At 38.1% G+C, this 23,461-nt stretch overlaps 1 protein-coding gene across 1 annotated transcript in view; it reads right to left on the minus strand.

Annotated features, from left to right (window-relative positions):
* The window catches only part of USH2A (usherin), a 378,576-nt gene that overhangs the window by 149,962 nt on the left and 205,153 nt on the right, over positions 1 to 23,461 (minus strand). The window contains exon 37 of the mRNA XM_068153470.1: positions 10,660 to 10,839. Coding sequence (XP_068009571.1) covers positions 10,660 to 10,839 — 180 coding nt within the window. The remainder of the gene's footprint in view (positions 1 to 10,659; positions 10,840 to 23,461) is intronic.

The following is a 23,461-nucleotide window of genomic DNA, read 5'->3' on the forward strand; positions in this document are numbered from 1 at the left end:
GGCTTCCCTTCCTCAGACAATGCTGAAGAATGTATAAAAATTCACTGAAATTGGTGGAAGTGTGTCAATATACAAGAAATTATCTGCTCCCAAGTATAACTGAAAAGACCTTGCCTCCTGTCTTCCTATTCAAAATTGGGGATCTTAATTGATCAAAAGTCTTAGTAAAACTATCAGGTTTTCTTTAAAGTCAAGCCAGGCTGGTTGTCTTTCATCCTATATGCCACAAGCCACACCACAGTTTGCACATCAAATTAGACACATGTGAAAGGTAAAGGAAACACCTTGGCAATGCTTATTCTCTCTACAATACAGATTTTCTTCAACCTTTTAATAAAAAGAGGCAGGGAAAATTTCCTCTCCTTTGTTCATTTGTAAGACATGGAGTGAAAGGGCTAAATCTGCATCACAGAAAAATTATCGCTGCTTAATGCAGATTGCAACCATCAGGAACATCCTGTTGGATTTTTTGGGTGCTATATCAATTTCTCATGAATAACAGTAAAACAATAGGCCAGACAGTCTCACCTCTGTGCCTAGCAAGATCATGGAACAGATCCTCCTGAAGGCCTTGACTAAGGAATACAGAAAGTGAAGAAGAGGTGATTGGTGGTCATCAACATGACTTCACCAAGGGCAAATCATGCCTGACGAACTTGGTGGCTTTCTGTGATGATGTCACAGCTTCAGTGGAGAAGAGAAGAGCAACTGATGTCATCTACCTGGATTTGTATAGAGTGTTTGGCATTGTCCTGTATGACATCCTGGTCACCAAATTGTAGAAGTACGATCTTGTGAGGTGGACCACTCACCGGATAAGGAATTGGCTGGATGGCCACACAGAGTTACAGTCAATGGCATGATGTAATAATAGAGACAAGTGGTGTTGAGTGGTACACCGAGACCAGTGCTGTCTAAGATCTTCATCAGCAACATGGACAATGGAATTGAGTGCACCCTCAGCAAGTTTGCAGATGACACCAAGCTGTGTGGTGCAGTTGACACCCTGGAGGGAAGGGATGCCATCTAGATGGATGTGGGTAGATTTGAAAGGTAGGCTCAAGACAATCTCATGAAGTTCAGCAAGGCCAAGTGCAAGGTCCTACACACGGGTCGGGGCAATTCCAAGCACAAATACAGGCTGGGTGAGGAGTAGTCTTGAGGAGAAGGACTTGGGGATGTCAGCTGATGAAAAACTCAATGTGAGCCAGCAATGGACGCTTGTAGCCCAGAAAACCCACCATGTTCTGGGCTGTATCACATGAAATGTGACCAGCAGGGCAAGAGAGGTGATTATCTCCCTCTACTCTGCTCTCATGAGACCCCATTTGGAATACTGTATTCAGTTGTGGTGCCCCCAGCATGAGGGGCATGGAGCTGCTTGAGCAGAGGAGGGCCACAAAGGTGATCAGAGGGCTGAAGATACTCCCCTATGGGAACAGGCTGTGAGAGTTGGGGTGTGAAGCCTGGAACAAAGAAGGCTCTGGTGAGACCTTATAGTGGTCTTCCAGTAGCTGAAGAAGGCCTATAAGAAAGTCAAGAAGCGACTTTTTACAAGGGCTCTAGTGATAGAATGAGAGGGAATGGATTGAGAAGGGCAGATTTAGATTAGATATTAGGAAGGAACACTTCACAGTGAGAGTGGTAAGACATTGAAACTGGTCACCCAGATGTATACAAGAATCTGCACTTGCTTGCAGATGCAGAAAGAAAAGCACAATGAGGAAAAAACTATCAAATGTCAGGAATCATGGGCAGCATAAAACAATGCTGCATTATAGGCATACCAGAGGAGAAATGGTGCCTCTAATGACTGATTTTCACTCACTTTCCCTTTTGTCTCCATTTCTGTCTTTATAAAGAAGTTTTTCTTCTCCTTAGGTAGTCAGTTATCTAGCCCAAAGACAGAGGTTATGTAATGAGGAGCACTATACTAGGAAAAAGTAAGGAAAAGTAAAACTGAATACACAAGCATAACAAATAATTAACTATAGAAAGGAAAACATTTTAACGCTTCCCCAAGTGTGTTAAGAAATTTAAGATCCTCTTTCACATCTATTTTTGAACCTACAAAGACAATCCTCAAGTAGGAATTATTTTTAACCATAAAGGGAACCAGCAAAAGAAGGAGAAATGCTTTTATGGCTACATTACTCAAGTGCATTGCGAGCAGCAGGGTAACTTCCACAATCCAGATACTTCAACTGCAGAAAACAGGGAATAGAAGGACAAAAACCCAAAAGAACAAAAATCCAGCAACAACAAACAATAACAATCACCAAATAATAACAACAGCAACCAAACCATAACAAATAAAACAACACCCCCCCCCAAACAAACAAACAAATCTAAAACTAACTGAGAAACCACAAACAAAAAAATCTCAAAGCCACAGACATTTGCCTTTGCTGTCAGTTAATGAAAATGCCATTTAATTTGGAAACTACAGGGGCAGAAGTTGTTAAAAATAAATACAATGAAGTAAGCTTTTTAGAAAGGCAGTTCAAATCATAGTAGCAAAGTAACATAAAAATCCATCCAGCTCCTAATACTTGCATATCTCTGGAAAAAGGTTTAAAAGACAAAATTTATGGTGTGGTAGTTTTAGGCTATACCTTTAAAATTAGCTGCAGATTTTGAGCAGAAAAGTAGAAAAATATAAATAAATCACTGTTGGGTGTAGAATAGAATAGAATAGAATAAACCAGGTTGGAAGAGACCTTCAAGATCATCACGTCCAACCTATCACCCAACACCACCTAATCAACTAACCCATGTAACCAAGCACCCTGTCAAGTCTCCTCCCGAACACCTCCAGTGACGGCGACTCCACCACCTCCCTGGGCAGCCCATTCCAATGGGCAGTCACTCTCTCTGTGTAAAACTTCCTCCTGACCTCCAGCCTGAACTTCCCCTGGCCAGCCTGAGACTGTGTCCTCTTGTTCTGGTGCTGGCTGCCTGGGAGAAGAGACCAACCTCTGCCTGTTTACAACCCCCCTTCAGGTAGTTGTAGAGAGCAATAAGGTCACCCCTGAGTCTCCTCCTCTCCAGGCTAAGCAGCCCCAGCTCCCTCAGTCTCTCCTCATAGGGCTTGTGTTCCAAGCCCCTCACCAACTTTGTTGCTCTTCTCTGGACTCGTTCCAGCAAGTCAACATCCTTCCTAAACTGAGGGGCCCAGAACTGGACACAGTACTCAAGGTGTGGCCTAACCAGTGCAGTGTACAGGGGCAGAATGACCTCCCTGCTCCTGCTGGCCACACTGTTCTTAATGCAGGCCAGGATGCCATTGTGTAAAAAAGGAAAACAAAAGATTATTCTAAACAAATTCATTGGATAAACATCTGGAATAAGAGAAGCTGCATCATAACAATTCTTCACAATTCACTTCCATTCCCATGCCTCTTCTCTTCTGATCTTGGCTATTTTGCTTCACCTGGGAGATAACATGCTCTTTCTGTCTGGCCTTGAGATTAAACTAACACTGCTTTCTCTCAGCTTCTCTCAGTACAGGGGGAATTGGGAGGTTTGGGGCGTGGGGGAGTCAGTGGAGTAGCCTCTCTGGTCTTTTTGACTACAGGGATTTCTTTGTTGTTTGCTGATTGTAAATGTCTGTATAATATTGTAAATACTGTGTATTTTTGTACATATTTTGTGTAGGTTTTGCTTGTAAATACAGCTTGCTTTGCTTCTGAGTTAGTCTAGCTGAAAAGTTCATGTTGGGGGGAAGCTTCAACCCACCACACATGGCGTGATTCTCCAAATGTCTTCATGTTTTCACTATGAATTTCAATGGCATTTTATTGTAGAATTCCTTCAACGGGAGAATTTAATTAATCACATAAAGAACGTTGACTTTAATTAGTGTCTGAACAGTCTAGTTCAGATTTACACAGAATGAAAACAAAACAAAACAAAACAAGAAGAAGCAAAACCATGAATAGGCTTAAGATTATATAAAAATTGCATACTTCATCTAGATTGTGGCCTTTTTCTTACGCACAATTGCAACCAGTCCCCAAAAAGGTACATCTGATAGTAGGTAATGATTTTAAATAATGATCTGCTGCTAAATTACAAACCAGACCATTTCCCCCACTTTTACGTTTCCTTCTGTTTTCAGAACTACAGTCAAGCTGCAGTTTTCCAGGGTTAAATCTGCTCCACCACAGATTTCTTCCAAGAGATCTTAAGTAATGCTTGGACCTCATGCTAAGGCTATGGTTTTGGAAAGACCTGGAGTGAGACCTCTACAATGAGGCTAATTGCCTCCTTACAGATGATCAGCTGGATATTTGAAGCTGTAGCACAGTTCTTTCTTTCTTGTCTGACACTCACCAAATAAGCAAAAGTTTTTCAAGGCAACTAAAACTGCAGTATTGAACTTCTTGCTCTAACTGTTTCATGAAGCCATAGAAGACAGAAAACAACCCAGGAGCTGATAAATAGTGTCCTGTCTGGAGTACTGGAACAGCTGTAATTATGGGATATTTGCTTAGCCTGAAAATGAGGAGGAGGTGCAGGGGTGAAGAAAAGGAAGCAATCAGAAGAAAAAAGGTATAGCTGAAATGTCATTGTCTTTTGGCACGCTCCAATTTTACAGGTAGTGGCTTACACTACAATTTGATGTAAAGTAACCTTGAAATGGTCCTTTATCATATATGGGGCTATGCTGAGCCGACGTGGCTGCAATTTAGGAAAGTGAGCAGTAAATGGGTACATTTATGCCTCCCAGTGCCAGAATCAGAAGATACAACCTTTCAGGAATAAGATTCTCTCTTACCACCCAGAACATCCACTCTCCACTCAAAACTAAGAATAGACAAGTCACGAGCTCACTGAAAGATGTGCTGAACAGACTGGGAGAAAAGAATAAAAGAAGAAAGTAGAACTAATGAAAATGACAATCAGTGCTGCTGAGGTTAGAGAAGAATTACTGTTTCATTAAAACAACTCCTAGTTTTCCACAAAAGCACATTTGCATTCCTACCCTTATATCCCCATGAAATCATCTTTCTGGACAAAATAAAGAACTAGAATGGACAATTTGCATAGCTTGCCACTAGCGCTGTTTAACTAGCTCAGTGATTGAAGGGAAGGGAAGAGAAGTGAGGAATACATAATGCCTCAGAAAAATCTGAAATCAGAAGTAAATTCTCTCAAAAAAAAGTTTTATGGTGTGATATTAAGCAGCATGGTAAAATCAACTAGTCTCCCAGGTGTCATGGGTTAAATTGAATCTGATGATATTCAATACCATGCTGCAGTCATGCCGGTTTCAAAATGAAAGTGCTGGCTGTAGCAAAGCGTCATGGGGCTTGAAGTTCACACTGTAACATGAGAGGCTTCCTGTTCCAGCTGCTTCTTCTGGTTTTGTGCTGTTGGTCTTTTCCACTGGGTGGGCTGTGGGTCAGGGGGTGAAGAAAGTCACGGGTTTCTGCTGCTGCTTCTGCATTTTGCTGCACTTTTCTGCAGGTAGGCTAAGGTAATTGTGCATATATCATTTACAGTAAAACTCTTTATCTCAACCCAGAGGCCTTTGGTGTTACTTCAGTCTGTGGCTGGAGAGAGGGTCTTGTGAGAGTGAGCTGTATTAACTCAGGATACCATGGAAAACTAGCATGTTCAGGTCTGTTTTTTCTTCCTAAACAATTCTGGCCTAATGGCATCAGTTTGATTTGTTTACTGAATATTCATTCATCACCTACTATTTTCAGTAATCAACTTGTGTGAGCAAATTCTTTCAGATGTGAATATAAATTGTATGATGTGATTCTTACTTGCTTGCATAATTAGATCAATATCCAGTCTCAGAGGTGTTGCTACCTAAACTAACAGTAGTTGAAATCCTTTGGTTGCAGGACATCATCCTTCATAGACATTGAACAATCATTGACAGCTACAAGTATGTAGGCTCACATTTTGCTGTGAGAACTAACCCAAGCTTGTAGGCAGAGGCATGCAGCATTCTATATACAAACAAGGGATCAACGAAGGGAAGGTTCGAAAGAGTTCAAGGCAAAACCTGACATCTTTCACAACTAGACTTTCCTATGTTGTATAAATCACAGATAAAGCACATAAATGAACAACATACTTCATAAATTATGGCAGATATTAAAGAGACTGCTTAGGCAAATATTTTTTCAGAGTATCTTGCCTTTTATGTTTTACATAGGGGATGTATAAAAATACTTGGAGGCTTTTTTCTATAGCGCAGTCATCACCAAGTTAACGGTTTGTAATCCCCAGCACAAGTAACCACACAGAAACAACTCTGCAATGTGATACAGAATTACCATCCACAACAAGCTTTATGTCCCTTGTCATTACTTGGGAATCCAGTCCTTTTCAGAGCTTTGGGGACAATGCTTGAGTCCATACCTTTCTGCTTCCCCGTCTGATCACCACTTGTCTCCCACTGCTATCTGTCTTTGCATACAGTTATTCAATTTAATTTATCATTATTTTTTTCTGCACACAGGACTTCTCAGTACCTTCCATACTAGGGCTCTTGTAGTTGAAGGAATGGAACAAGTGGATCAAGGAAAGGAACAAGTGGATCTAACTAAAGTTTAAACTACTACTGATAGTGACTTCAACTTTCTTTTTAAGATCTTACCATATTACAAAGCAATTTTAAATCAATGGGGTCCTCTGTGTGCTACTACATCAGAAATACCAGCGATTCTTTACAGAAGATCTTCTCTCAGATTTTTGCAGTTTTACATCCACTGTATTATTTCATTTACCTAATTAAATTAATTGTAAAACAATTTGCTCTCCAGATCTTTTAATAGCTAGCAGACTCAAATTTATGTGAAGCACTGGTTAGTATATTATTTTTTACAGCTTCTACCAAAGCAGTTTAGGACAAGATAAATAGAACAAATTTATTCTTTTTGGGAAAAAAATATAAAACTCAAAAAAAATTGCTTCTACCTCTACAGTATGAAATTTGTCACTAATCATTTTAAACTATGCCCTTTTATGCTTCTTCCATCTCTTTCAGCTTTCTGTGCAGTTCTTTGATGTAACAAAGACAGTTTCAGACAAGATTTCAGTTCATCTGAAAAAAAAGCTTTAAGTCTTGAGGCAAAAAGCAGTGTATTTAAAATTTATATACTCCATAATGCCTTTGTTCTGAACTTGAACATCCTGAAAAACTTCTCTGCTTTCTTTTGCCTTCGACTCTGAAGATCATTTTTTCTCATGGTTTCAGCTTCTTATTATGCAACAGTGACTTTAACTGGTGGTTCCAGCATTTAAGTACATGCACAGTCATGGCTGACCCTTCCTGATCAATTGCCAATCCATACAGGTTTGACTGATAAAAGAGCCAATTAGATTTAAGCAAATTAAGGGACATCACCAATGTCAACCACTTATTAAACTGAATGCTGAATTCCATGCATACAAAACACTAATGCACCAAGTCCCATTAAGAGTTGAAATCCTAACCCCATTAGTAACTCCAGACCACTACAGGGTAAGGGTCAAAAGAAAGTTTCATATTTATGGATTAACATTTGGATTCAGTTTTTATTTTTTTAATCTTTCCAAGAACTCTTGAACCTGTACTGCAATTTTAGTCAGGAGCTTAGATAAAATATATTCCTTGTTTCTAAGATGATTTTTTTAAGCATTGACTTTAAGCATGGCATATAAGCTTAATGAGAAATTAAGGTGTATTCGATCAGGTAACACTAAAGGTTTGGTATGCTTTATATTGTGTGCAATACACTTTAAATGAAAAATGAAGCCAAAGAAATGCATGTTGGAAGAAAATTTGTATCTCAGTTGAAAAATGTGATCTACAGTAACTTCAAAATGGAATACTCCTTTGTTCTCTTTCTCAGTCTCTCTGTCGCACAATCTTCCATTAAGCCCCATGAAGTACTCCCCATAACACAAATTTCTGAAGCTGCTTTTTTTCTGTTGCTCTTGCAATGAGAATGCTGCATTTTAACAGTTATCAGACCTTTCACTGTTTGACCAAACAAAACCTCTGTCAAAGTGAAATTTGGACACTGATTTAAAACAATAAAATTCCTTCTGATTTTAGCAGCACCTCGATAATTTTAAAGGAGTTTGTAAGGGAAAGCACTGGATACAGCCCAGTGTAACATTAACATTGTACTTAAAATTTGGCGTGCAGTGGAGCTGTATGGCATTCAGAGTCATTATAATAAATGTCACAGTAAAGTAAACATACACTGTCCAGCATATACATGTGTCTGTATACATGCACACACATAGCAATAATATAGTGTGTGCGAGAGTACTTCTCTCATATGCACTGCTTCATTTATTATTCATTTCACTGCACATCACAGTCCACTGGACAATAGTATGGAAGATTTCTTTAATAACTCTCACTGCTAATTTAATTCTACTTAAACACACATATCCTAGTGAATGCCACATGCTTTTCAGCATGATTTTATGTGTAAATCAGGGTAATATGTTTTCAGATCATTAACTAAAGGGAAGCATGAACTAAAACCTATTTAATCAATGAGGTATTGCTTTTAAACTACCACAAGGTCATAAAAAAGATAATTTCAAAGCTATAAGTTTTCTAATTGTAATCAACAACAATCTAATGATGAAAGAAAGTGTACCTTAATGGCTGTCATAAACTTGTGCACATCCTTGCCTATCTTTAAAGATCCTTACTTTCTCATACAGTGAAAGTCTCACTACCAAATTTGGATAATTCTACATGCAAAATTGAAGTGTCACACTAAGATTAGAAATGTCAATGTCTTACTGCTTAGTCTTAACCAAGCAGTAAAACTCACATGTGGCTCCATTACTGTATGGTATGTTTGTTCATAGTAGATAGAATTTGGCAGTCAACTCACAAAACTATAGAATCTTCTGGGAATTTACCTTTTCTTTCTTGCTCAGTAATCTGATATTTGAAGCTCTGCATTTTATTAATTTACTTTTCAGAAGTTTTCCTGTTGGTTTGGCCCTCTGTTTGCAAGCCCACTGATGCAAGTGCAAGATTAGTTTTGAGCAGTAAGGTTTATGGGATACCTTTATCTGATGTTTGGTGTTTTCCTTTTTATTAATTTTTTTAATACTTTGAAATATGTGCCACTTTACACTATCAGCTGACTACCTACACAAACACATCTCTCTTCCTGGGTTGCATCAAGAGAAGCATAGCCAGCAGGTCGAGGAAGTTGATTCTTCCCCTCTACTTCACTCTGGTGAGACCCCACCTGGAGCACTGTGTCCAGTTCTGGAGCACCTATTACAGGAGGGATCTGGACATGCTGGAGCATGTCCAGAGAAGGGCCATGAGGAGGATCAGAGGGCTGGAGTTCCTCTCCTATGAGGACAAACTGAAAGAGTTTGGGCTGTCCAGCTTGAGAAAGAGAAGGCTCTGAGGAGACCTAATTGTGGCCTTCCAGTATCTTAAGGGGGCCTACAAGAAAGCTGGGGAGGGACTTTTGAGGGTGTCAGGTAATGATAGGAATAGAAGGAATTGAAAACAAATAGAAATGGGTAGATTCAGATTGGATGTTAGGAAGAAGTTCTTCCCCATGAGCGTGGTGAGACACTGGCACAGGTTGCCCAGGGAGGTGGTGGAAGCCTCATCCTTGGAGGTTCTTAAGGCCAGGCTGGATGTGGCTCTGAGCAACCTGCTCTAGTGTCAGGTGTCCCTGCCCATGGCAGGGGGTGTGGAGCTAGATGATCTTTGAGGTCCCTTCCCACCCTCACGATTCCACTTGCCTTAAACACACTGTTTCCACTGGCATTTACGCAACAAAAGATAATTCACTAGGGTGTCCACATAAAGAGAATGCAAAAGGAACACAGTACTCCATCTGTAAGTGTAAGCTTTCACGTAAAAAATTAAAGTTAAAAAAATAAATATGCATGCACAGTGTTTAGGAAACATTTTCTCAACTCTCTTATTTCATTTTTTTATGAAGATAGCATCTTAAAACTACAGCAGTCTATGGATTCTGGCAGAATATACTGCCAATGGCTTATATTACTAACAAATTAAGTAAGTCTATCCAGTAAGTGTTCTTACACTTACAAATTTCTTTCTAAAACCTATTACAAAATGCAGGTGAATCTGTATTCTTAAATTAGGTAAGCCATTCATGATAGGATATGCCAAAATTCACAGAAAAAGAAAGAAAAAGAAAGAAAGAAAGAAAGAAAGAAAGAAAGAAAGAAAGAAAGAAAGAAAGAAAGAAAGAAAGAAAGAAAGAAAGAAAGAAAGAAAGAAAGAAAGAAAGAAAGAAAGAAAGAAAGAAAGAAAGAAAGAAAGAAAGAAAGAAAGAAAGAAAGAAAGAAAGAAAGAAAGAAAGAAAGAAAGAAAGAAAGAAAGAAAGAAAGAAAGAAAGAAAGAAAGAAAGAAAGAAAGAAAGAACCACATGAAAAAAACCCCAAGTATATAGTGCACTACTCACCTATACAATCCATTCTCTACACAACCACCTGTTTTCATTCTCAAGGTCTTATATTGAATAATATGAGAAATTAGAACTTAAAAAGAGTAATTTTTGTTGGTAAAAACCACTAATACAAACACATTCTTCTGAACTTTGAGTCCTCAATAATAAATAACAATTTGTTCAACAGAGTATTTGTGTAATAGTTGCATGCATGGAAAAAGCGCTTTTTCATACTTACCTCCTGGAGGCATGGCTATTGTTATAGCATCACTTTTCAAGCTGCCCTGGCTGTTGGAAGCATTCACTTGCACTGTGTAGTTAGAAAATGGAATCAGTCCTTTAATGGGCACCCATACACTGGATTCCTTGCTGCTGCATAACATCCGAGTATCATTTACAAGAGAATAATTAGCATCAGCTGTTGTGAGATAAAGGAAGGGGAGAAGAACAAACATTACACCTTTATTCTGCTGCAGTTTGCTGTCTTTATGAATCATATTGTGTCTACTCAAATGAAAAGCTGCCATTGATAACAAAATTGGTCAGTGTCCTGTTTTCTCATCCTTATGTCAACAGTGTGTGGTAGTTGTACAACTGCAGTAAGACACATGCTTTCCAGCGTGGCCTGCAGTCCTCTCAAAGACAAAAGAAGGATTTGAAGTATTTGGTTTATCAGTTGAAATCATCAGAGAATTCTACAGTAACCTGCAGGTCCTTTTAAGATCTCAAACTTAAGACTATTCTACCCTACAAAAACAACAAAATAAGCCTTTCCAAAATACCTGATGACTAAGCACAGAAAATACAGAACTTCTATGTCAAGTAACAAATATTTTGACTCAACGAAGATTTCAGTCATCTTTCTGAGGGCAAAGCTGAGCTCATTTAAAAAATATCCATTATTTTGAACATATGAAGTGCTATATAAATGATTAATATTATTACTGTACGCTATTCCATGCAGAACTCTCATGCTGAAGTTGACAGAAATTCTGCATTACAAATGACAGCAGAATGACACAAGTCTGAGACCACAGGTATAACAACAAGATTAAATGAATTGGAGTATTGTCACAGACAGCAGACTGAATATTCACATCTGAGCCCTCCACAATAATCCAAATAAGATACTATATTTAAAAAAAAAAAATCCACACAAAAACCTTGGAAACTGTCTTTTAAAGAATTTAGTTTTTCAAATGGTCCCTATTTCTATGATATGCACTAGCATGTGCATATGCTGTGGTAGATTTGCTGATTTTAGTCATGCTCACATTGTATTTTACCATGAAGGAGTGATCTGGACTTCCCTTTAATTTTGGGATTCCCATGAACATTTAGTGATTCACTCAGGGTACAAATCCAAGCCATTCCATTATTCTGATGATCACAGAGCTGCACAAAGGCTACTTTCAGTGATCCTCCTGGTAGGGTATGACAAACTTTCTGAAGTTTTCGGAAAGGGGTCAGGTTCATAAAACTCTGTTTATAAATTTTCCTTGTAGTCTAGCTCCTCATTGTTCAAATTCTATGTGGATTACACCATGCTTATAGCATCAGACTGCCCAAATAGACTACAGTGGTGTGAATGCAGAATAATTTCAGGCAACTTGATATATTTATTTTGAAATTCACTGAATTTTACATTAGCCTGAGAGACCTAATTTTAGAAATAGCAATGGAGGCAAAATTTCATGTCATGCAAGAGGAACAGCCACGTTTCACACGTTCCACATACAGACATAACAATTCTGCGGAAGCAAAGTTATTTTGTCTGAGATTACTCTTATGTACCCAAGCTACTCAGATAGGGCTAAAAAAATGTATGTACGTTATTTGATCTTAGCTCTTAAATTGTATATCAAACTCTCCTTCTGCACCTCTGTAAAATCATCCCTCTGTGTGATTTGAGTTTAGATATAATCCAATAAAGTGCATTTCTTCTATTACCTATCACAGTTTTTCTGTGCACCAACAGGCAGTCTGCAATGTATTCACAGAATGGTTTAGATGGGAAGGGACCTGACAGAGTAGAGGGAGAGAATCATCTCTCTCATCCTGCTGGTCACATTTCGTGTGATGCAGCTCAGGACATGGTTGACTTTCTGAGCTGCAAGCACCCATTACCGGCTCATGTTGAGTTTTTTGTCAGCTGACACCCCCAAGTCCTTCTCCTCAAGACTACTCTTGTGACATTCCTCACCCAGCCTGTATTTGTGCTTGAGATTGCCCCGACCCACATGTAGGGCATTGCCCTTGGCCTCGAACTTCATGAGGCTGTTTTGGGCCCACTTCTCAAGCCTGTCCAAGTGGCATCTCTTCCCTCCAGGGTGTCAACTGTACCACACAGCTTGGTGTCATCTGCAGACTTACTGAGGGCGCACTCAGTTCCACTGCCCAGATTGTTGAAAAAGATGTTAAACAGCATTGCTTCCAGTACTGTGACCACCACCCAACATGTGACTGTAATATCCGTCTATTGTTATATTAACAACAATAAAGCCATTAGAAATGACAAATGGACATTTACATTAAGGTTCCAGTGAAGTAAAATGCGTCAGGATTTGGCTGGCTGCATTTTTAAAATGTTTCACCTTCAATGTGTTGACTGATCAAGGGGCATAGGATAGATTCAAACCTCAAGCATAAAAGTAGGCTCTTTAACCACGATTTATGTACTCAGTTCATGAGAAAATTAAACTTTTTCAAACTACCTTACAGTTTTAACGTGTTAATATTCTCATCCATCTGAGCCCTGAATGAAAGCATGTACTTCCTCTGCTGATATTTTTATTCCACAATTAATCTTTCTTCACACAGCTAGCTATACAATGCATTTTAAAATACAGTTTCGAGTAACAGAAGAGGAATTAAAAGGATTCCAAGTTGCCTGGATAACAACATTAATATACAGTAATTATATAATTAGTTGTAACATTAAATTCTAGTTATAGCAGAGTGATTACTCGGCAATTATAAGAAGCATATAATTACTCAATAATTAGGAGAAGTATGTAATTACATAACCATTTTATTCAGCTCAAAAATGAACTTGCAAATTTACAATGAGATAGACAACATAGCAGTTTAAATTCTTTCACTGCTTTTAATAAAAAGGTGAGGAGTACTTTCAAGTTTCCTGACCTGCATTTTACACAAACAAAAACTGTTTTATCCCAGTTTTTAGCCACGCAACTTGCTGCTACTTCTAATATTTTTCTTGCCAGAGAGTTTTTTAAATGCAGGTGTTGCTGGGGATGACTTGCAATATACAGCTTTGCCAGTTCTCACTGCCTAAACTTTGCTTTCAGTGGGCTGGAAAATGCAGACACATAGGTTCAGCCTGAGAGAAAGCAACATAGCGATAACACTGTCATATCAGTCTGTGCCATTCCTGCCTAGACTGCTTCAGTATGGACCCTATTTGTGAGTATAAGTGGATGAGGCCTCTCTGTTTCCATTTTTCATGTGTTATTCTCTCCATCCTGCTCGCAGGACCTACTGTAGTCTACCAGTGAGTCTGCTGCAGACCTAAATAGCAGCTGCCTCAGATACCAACAAAGTCCTAAGAGACATTGTTTTACTTCACACAAGTGGTTTCTACCAGAATACCTCCTTGTTCCTGCACATTTCTGCCATGCAACTCCTGCCATGAACAGTCACCAGCTCTCAAACAAGCAAGATCTTCTCAAGACACAGATAACTTTAGGCACTTAAGGAAGCAGAAAACAAGCTCTCAGAACTGGCACACCACATATTTCAAAACTTAGATAAGCAAGCACCATGAATTCAGATGGAAGTGGACTCAGGGTCACCATCTCCTTTAACATCTCAAAAACCAAAATAAAACTAAAACCTTTGCAGACATGAAAGGCTTCCCCATGCTCCTTAATCTTTCCATGTTTTTGTATCATGATGATTTGGGTTTTTTTTTACTAGCCTTTCTGCTCATAAGGGTCTCCATATCTCCCCTAATATTTCTGAGGGAATTCTTAGGCTAAGTCTGGAACTTGAGAAACACCTGTGCTATTCCTATTTTTTCCCTAGCTTATACCAGATCAAGGTATCTCAGTTTTTCAGGATAACATTATCCAAATGAAGAAATTAGAGCTAAATAATATCCATATACGTACTTTTCAAGTATGTATACTTGAAACAAACACAGAGATACATATTTCATTCAAAATCATTGTATAAAAGTGTTGAGCTTCACATGTCACTTTAGGTGCTGAGTATTTGTGTCTGAGGGTTCACTGTGGGTGAACACTTTGAAGGGAGCACCCAAGCAGATATGCATTCCTGTTACTGAGTACCTCTGTAAATAGGTGAATAAAGTCCTGTGGGCTGGTGGTGCGTAAATTACTGCTGTCCTGGGTCTGTCATCCTATGGGGTTCACTAGATTGTAATAACATAAATGGGTATCCTTTTCCATTCTTGTTATAATCATTGTCACAAGAATTTTAATGCCTCATATATTCCATAATTTTTTTCTGTGTGCTGTACTGATCTGACCTTTTCAATATTCTGTAATTTGACTGGCTGGCTATTTCAAGTTCTCTCCTTTTTACAGCCTTATTAACTTGTGGGGAAGAGGTGAAATGGACAGCCAATCAGAGTACCTCATATTGCAAAGGTCACAGTAGTACAGTATAGCATCAGCAGACACAGAATACTGTATATTAGTCATTAGCGTTCTGATCTCTTATTCATGTGACAAAGGTTGTAAGGAGCGCATGAAATGGTATAACATGAGAATATTTTCATGACAAATACTGCAGTGGAAGACAGAAATAATACAAACTAAATGCATTCATCTCACATTGAATTCCGAGAATTTGCCGTGTTTGGAGATACTCTTTCCATCTGGATCAAAATTAAGGAAAAAGTACTAAGCTGGGGTTTCATTTTTACATATTGAAGAGAAACACCTCATGTTTCATATGTGTAGGCAACCCCCAAATATTTCTGTTACTACCACTGCATGTTGCTCATTAAAGTAATAAGCTTAAACTTAACCAGTCTAACACGTCAGTATGGCAAACACATTGATATATATGTGCTGCTGACTTTCTAGGCACATACTTTTCTTTCTCTCGCCATCCAGAGCTAGTCACCATTATAAAGAAGATGTTGATCAAAACTAAGCTTTGTTATAGTTCTCTGTTTATATTCTTACAGGATTTCAAAAACTGAGCTGCCTTTGTAAAACAGATTTCTACCTCTTCCTATTTGTGGGGTCCAAGAAAATGTCTAACTTCTCTTCTTACCTCCAGATTTGTCTGAACTTAAATGGTATTACAAGACCTTAGTTTGTGAAATGCAGACAGATTTCCATCTAAAAGGTATTTAAGCCTGAACACTTAAGTCTTCACATCATGAATGTTCAATGAGCTGTTATTTTTCCTTCAATACCTCTGTTTCAAGATGAGAGACTTCAGTCATAAAAGTACACTACATACTGGGCACTAATACATGGCAGAAGGTTTTGGGTTTTTTTAGTGAGTTTAAGGCTATGTGTCAGGCTCTGACATACTATTATCAATGTTTGTATTATGTACATACATGTCCTGATAACCTCTTTTGTATTACAGAGCATTTTGCTCCACAATATTAAAATAGACAGAAGCTAATTTAATGATGAACTATTACACTGCAGAAGAGTACTCAAAGAACAAAGGCAGCAAAAATCCAGGTCAAGGAACAGCTCCTGTAAGGATCAGAGAATAATTAGTTTATGACCTACCACAAACACTTATTTCTATACCTGCTTTGGTACTTGGTGCCATGGGTTAGCTGTTTGGGTGGGTTGGATTGGTTGATGGGTTGGACGCGATGATCTTGAAGGTCTCTTCCAACCTGGCTTGGTTTATTCTAAAGGTTTATATGTATGTGAGGATACAGAAGTTAAGCATCTTACCTTGGGCCACAGAGAAAGTTAATATCATAATGCTAAATAAAAATTTAACAAGACCTCACTTTTCCATCCCTTTCCCCATCCTCCCCCATTCCTCATCCTAATTATACACCAGTTTCTGTCCCTGTGATGGTTTATGGCTCTTTGGCATCACACCTTTCCAGGGGAAAATCTGTGAAATATGCACATTCTTGCCTGTAGGCTCCTACGTTTGTCCAGTAGTTTTGCCTGTTCTTCAGACTCATTAGCTTCCACACAAGCTACTCCTATCCTCTCAGCTAAGATTTTTCTTCTCTCCCTATCCCACTGTTTCTGGTGCAGTATTCAGAATTTAAAAAAACATGATTTTCCCATTAGTTCAGTTGTCCTAACTAAACATCTTTCCTCATCCATATTGGCAACTCTCTTTTCCTAAGAACTGTAACAATGAACTATTCTCCAACTGCACTCCCAAGTATTCCGTGATCTTACTTAGCAGTTGCTGTGCTTTGACATCATGACCCTCTTCTATAAAGTGTTGGGGGGTGGGATTTTTGTGTTGGGTTTTTGGTGGGTTTGTTGTTGTTCTGTGTTTGGTTATGTATTGCTGTTGGTTTTGTTTGTTTTGGTGAGGTTGTTTTGAGTGTTGTGTTTTGGGGTTTGTTTTGTTTTGTTTTGTTTTCCTGTCGATGTTGCATCTCATTCTCCCAAACCACTATTCTTTCCTCTGTTCCTGAGTTGACAGGTGTATATTCCTAAGGACATATCACAGCCTCAGTCCATCAAACTAAGTCCAAACCTTAAAGACTCTCTTATCCCAGAAAACCCTCATTCTCATGGGCTAAGGGGAGCTGCTAAATAATTGAAAGAGCAGTGTGACAAACTGGAAAACTTATGAATCCAAAATATTCTTTTTATCTTGTAAATCATCAATGAACAGTTCACATTATCTGCACTGAAAAAAATCAGCCTTTTTCTTTTCCCACTGGTAATTAAAGAAGCCTTTAGTTTTAAGACTGAAATATTTAAAGAACAAAATTCTGTTTACATTAAGAATTGGGGGTGGGGGGGTATTGGGTTTGTTTTTGGTTTTGTTTTAACTTTGAGGTAGGTCAAGCACTGGAACAAATTGCCCAGACTTGTCATTGAGTCTCCATCCTTGGTGGTATTCAAAACTCAAAACCGTCCTGGGCAATGTGCTGCAACTGACCCTCCTTGGAGAAGGGTGGTTGCACTAGATTATTTATCTTTAGAGTTGCTCTCTGACCTCAGCTCTTCTGTAATTCTATGAATCTATGAAATTTGAAGAATACTTCAAGAACCCTAAGGCAAAGCAGGGGTAATCATTACAATGAAAGCCTGTTCCTGTCAGAAAAAATAAGAGATCATTAGTGTAACAAAGACAAAGGGAAGCACATTTATATGCTCATTAATTCTATGGACTGAAATATGAATAAAGTCCACATCTTGGATGGGGAAGATCATACAAGTAAGTTAGCACAGACCCCATGGATAGTTAATGACTGCAGCCAAGATTAGGCTCTGTCATGATGGCAAGCAGAGAAGGATGTTTGGTGTGTGGTCTCATTACCCTTTAGAGCTTACAGTTCAGTGCCATGAGGCTTTCAACTTTAAAAATCTGTAATTGTAGATGAGTCTCAAGAAACTTTTTTTCAAATGTGAATTACTCTTTTAGGTTTTCTCATTACTCTTTCATAAACATAGAAATGTCTAATGAATCTTGCAATTGATTCTGTCTCATTTAGCTCTTCTGGTTAAACTAGTGTATTCAGTAGAGTGTCAGATCTCTGCTGCAAGTATATTCACCCATATTGTAACTCATTTGCTGCAACATCATCAAAGGCCATCAGGTCTGGACCACCTCCTACACCATCTCCCTATCCTCCCTCCCCTGGCCCCTCATACCCTCTCCAACTAAATATTCTAGGGACAGACTATAAGAACTCAGTCCACAACCTAAAATAAATCATAAAATAGGGTGAGGTTACTCAACTCTGCAAAGCATTCTGTGAAAAGAATCATGTTATGTGGATTTCACATAGACTTCCTCCCTCCAAGTAGTGTTATCTCAAGATGAGCAAGAGAAAGTGTCCCAGCAGAACTCAGTATCCCAAGGAGCGTAACATCAAATAGCAAAAACATTTGATGCCCTTGTGATGTTAAGCTGATGATAGAGCATATGGGTTTTGATTTCATCCACTTTGTTTGAAAGGTTTTATAGAGAAATGATGAGACTTTGTAAGGTTATTTCATTAGATCTTTCACACTAAGAACATTTCAGAAACAGTTTTAAAATCTGTTTGTTTTTCCATGGTTGGGACATTCTTTTTCTAGCTGCAGCAGTACATAAATGGAGATTATCACAGTATCTGGTTTCTGAATCTGTGCCCATAATTCATGGATGCCAATAAGAATTTTCCATTCTCCAGGGACACTATTGGAAGGAGACTAGCTAAACACACAGAGCAGAACTGGGAGTCTCAAATCCATAATCAAATATCTAGATTGATTGTGTCACTTGCACTTGTATTGATTTCAATTGGAGCAGCTGACCCAAGGGAATAATAAAAATGTGGAATAAAACTGATTTATGAGAACAAAATAAATCCTTTTGTGAGTGGTAATGAATTGGTACTATTTAACCCTTTCAATCACAAAGGGAGAACACTATTTATTTTTGCAGAATGCTGAGTTAGCTGAAGGAAGTTGTATTAAAAATGTCAATACTGTCAAATGTCATTATACTTAGTTGTAATACTTTGGAAGGAATGAAGCTCTAAACTTGATCTAGGATTTTTATTTGACATAGACATTCTTTTGGCTTTTCCAGTCACCTTACGTGAGGCATCATAAATGATGCATGTGTAGACTGAAAGAACCACAGAATCACTCAGGTAAGTTTTTGTTGTACTTAAAAGAGTAGCTCCCTCTAGTTTATTTGGGGCAAAACCATGTAGAGTAGTAATTTAAATAGCCATATCACTATAAAAGGATGACCTACCATATTACCCTGATCTTTCTTGTGTAACACTAGAAAGTTATGCAGTGAAAACTTAATTTGATCTCCCCATAGACAGTTCAAATAAAAACTTAATCAAAGCTTGTCAAATCTTAGTGCTTTCTGTACCTGAGAAAACAGATGGGTTTACATCAGTCTCTAAAGAGAAGCATATTTGTTTGAAACCAACAATACAAGTAGCTGAATGTAATGTCTTCATCTGCTGAAGCTCTAGTCAGATTATATGTATTTTGTTTGGATCATGTATTTGCATTGTTGACACAAACCATTTTGTTTCCAATGTCACAAATTGTTTTTTGCATTTAGGATTTATCACAGATACCCAAGCACTGTCAATGTAACCTCCTCAGCCTTCCTGTGGGTTAAAAACTCTGGAAGACATTCATTAACTAAAAGACTGCTTTTTGTAGGAGAAGAGATTGGCAAATTCCCTTTTACTCAATAGTGTTTACCGTGGCCATCCCCTGAAGATTGCTGTTATTCCTGAGGCTATTCCTAGGGAGCAGGGGTGGTCTCAGAGACTATCCTGCTATTGGCAGTCACTAGGAATTTCAGCCTGATAAGAACTGGTACGTTCCTTACAGAATTGTGTATCTGCTTTAAAACATGAAAAACAATACATTTTCCAGCACAATATAGAACTGTAGACCAACATACGTGTGACCATGTAAATAGAGCAATGCTGAGCAATTAAAACACTGTGGTCTGATGCTAGAGTCTTCCCCAAATAATCAGTCCAATGTAGGTATTAGATAGAGATTGCTGTTATTTTGCTTTCCTCTGATACACCTGTATCAAGGAAGTGAAAAGAAGAGCCTGTCTGTAGCTGAAGGAAAGCGTGTTAGCAGATGGTGTATTGTGAAGTTGTACAAAATCTACTGAAGCTTACATGCAAACCCATGAGTTTTCTAACCATGAAAACCAAACTTTAAAGAGCACATTCCATAGTGTCCAAATACACCTAAATCCTGCTCTAGTGAAATGACTACCTGAAAATGGATCATGCATCCCCTTTCCATCCCCATCCTGCCCACCACCTCCAGCCATCCGTCCAGTCTTTAAACAAAGACAGAGATGCTTAATAACTACTCAGCAATAGAAAAAAAAATAGTTGTCAGAGAAATAGCTCATTTTGAAACTAAATCATATGCTTTTAGTACATATGTGGAATGACTATACTGCCATTTTTGTAAAACAAATTTTCTTGCAATCATTAAGGCACATCCAAATTTGTATCTGTGGTCAGGCATTGCATATTCAGTTGCAGCAGATGTAAATGCAGATATAAGGTATTTAAGCAAACGACCACATCTAAAAGAAATTCACCATGAAAATTGGGTCTAACAAGACTCTCGCACAAGTTTTTGCTGTTCCTGAAACGTTTGATTCTCAAAAGTTGTTGTGTTATTTTAAAATTATCAGATCTAAATGAAAAAGCACATGCCTTCCTCTGCATATTTGAAGATAACATCCAACACAATTTTCATTCTCCATTCTCAAGCCTTTGACACAAGGCAGAGTAGGAATTTCAAGGGACTCCAGCATTCCTCTCCCCACTTCTGTTGGCATCTGCAGGTGGCATGCCTTCTCCCAGCAGACACTGCTTTTGTGCACTAGCTTGATTCTTAGCAGGCACTATTTGAATTCTGATTGGAGAATGGGCTGAAAGCACTGTGTCAAATCAAGATTACAAAAGGAACCTTAGAAGTCAAATCAATAGATAGTTTGTGTTTCCTTCAATTTTTTTTATGCATATTGTAAATACTAAACTAAATTTGTTTAGAGGTAGCTTCTTCTTTTTCATATATATTTCTTTTTACCAGAAAAAAACTGTGTTCTGCTGTCAGAAGTCTCCAGTTTGCCAAGAGAATGACTAGGGTGCAAGAAGGCATTCTGGTACAATCTATCTGAATGAGCAAAGTTACCAGATGAATAATTTCCCATTTGCAAAATTAGCAGATGAACTACATGGCTGAAAAATAAGAACCTTGGGTGATATGTTACCAAAAAAAACCAAAACAACCCAACAAAAAAAACAAACAAACAAAAAAAACCCCAGAAAACAAAATAAAAATACCCCCAAACTGAAAATCACATTGATCAATTTCTGCATTCCAGAGCAACAGAGTTCTCAGTATAACTGTGCAACTTTGTGTTGCAAAAATCCCTAAGGGCATACAGTTAATTAAGGATTCCCTTTATGTCAAACTTGCATTCAAATGCATCACAACATCCAGGGGACTACAGATTTGGATTCATTTTGTGCTAATGCAGTCATCTGACACAGGTAGGAAGATAAGAATTTCCTCCAACTCTCTCCTTCAGAAAAGAGGTAATACCTGATTCTTCTTGTACTAGAACTTAATTTTAGATATCCAGATGCAATTAAAAATGACCCTGTATTTCATCTAAACCCACCCTGAAGGTAAACAGGGTTGAATGAGGAAACTACTTGAGGAAAATAAGCCTAACTCTCACCTTTGTTTTCCTTTCAAGTCATCTGAGAATTGGAAGTGTATCAGATAATAAAAAACTTTAACTCCTTTTAAAGACAAAAAAAAAAGCTGACTGTGATCTAGTAATATTAGTATTTATTCCTTTGGACTAATAAACTGCAAACCATGTTCCTCTTAAAAGCTTCTTCCAAGGAAGCACCAGGACTTAAATGTCTTGACTCAAAGCAACTTACCTTTGCAGGAAAACCTGTTGCCTAAGCATTGCAGAATTGGGACAGAGCCCTAAATCTCTAGAATTATATTTGATCCCCATACTCAGCTTGCTGGGGAAAAGTACTCTTCTGGAAAACATACCTGTGTGGATCAGAATGGTCAAACAAACTAAACTCAGCAGACTCTTCCTGTATTTTAAAAAGTACTTTCACAGAGAAAGTCTATCATAAAATAAACATTGGAATTAGAAAATGAAGGCTAAGTGATACAGGTATTTCTTGTGCATTTGTTATTAAAGAATGGCCAAATGACTTAAAAAACATTATTGATGTCTTCCTTTACTGGCAGAAAATCTGAACTATATCCTGCTGATCTACATTTCACACTTGCAATTCCACAGAGACCTTTTCAATCTCATTTGTGACAGTATTTCCTTCTCTTTCAGTTTGGCTATTGATAAATGTCGACCAGACACATGCTACTTACCAAGACCTTGCTATGCTAGTATCTAAAAACCCCAAAATAAGCACCATTGCTAGTATCAGAACTAAACATCAGTGAAAAACCTGGGTATGCATTTACACTGGACTCAAAAGTCAGAAATTTTAAGAAGCCTGCACACTTAGAACATTCTGTCTTGCTTTTATGTGTTGCAGTGCATTCTTTACTAATGTATTGTTGTTTTTACTGTATGAGGATAAATATTCCCTACTCCCCTAAAAAAGCCACAGCTACTTAAAATACTTAGCAAATTATTTAAGATTTATATGGCCTCATTAGAAAACAGTCTAGAATGAAATACAGCTTACTATAACAAGGAAATAGCCAATAAGCTCCCAGGCTCTTCACTTCAATTCCTATGAGGTATAAATATTTGTAAACACAGCTGAATGGAAAGTTACATACAATCTTAGTGCAATAAATGGCAGATCCATTCGGTGGGGAGGGGGAGGAAAAAGTGTACATAAAATATTAAGACAGTCACAAAGAGACATACATATGTGAAATTTGAAAGATTTGGAACAGGACAAAAATGGATCTAAGCCTGGGGACATCTACAGACTATTCAACATGCGATCAGCTGGTGTCTCTAAAGTGTTGGAATAACAAGTTCATGACAGAGAAAGTGTTAAGTTACACGTTATTTAAACACTTTCCGTGTCATCAACCTGCTATCTCAACATACCATATGCTATAGTAGGGCACTGATAAGATAACAACACATCAAGCAGAATTTCACAATACACATTAGGGATGGTGCTGTAAAAATATAGAAATGCAACATATACATATATATATTTTTAACAAATTGCTCTCTCCTAGTGGAATCCTTTGCCCTGTCCAGGGGCTATACTTATGTAGGAGGATTTCCCTGCTTCAAAAAGTGCGTATCTGATGAGGCCACCCCTCAGAGGTGTAACATTGCTTACTTTAAAA

The sequence above is a fragment of the Melanerpes formicivorus genome, unplaced genomic scaffold, assembly GCF_026170545.1.
Source record: "Melanerpes formicivorus ecotype bairdi unplaced genomic scaffold, bMelFor1.0.p_v2 SCAF_26, whole genome shotgun sequence".
In the NCBI taxonomy this organism is placed as follows: Eukaryota; Metazoa; Chordata; class Aves; order Piciformes; family Picidae; genus Melanerpes; species Melanerpes formicivorus.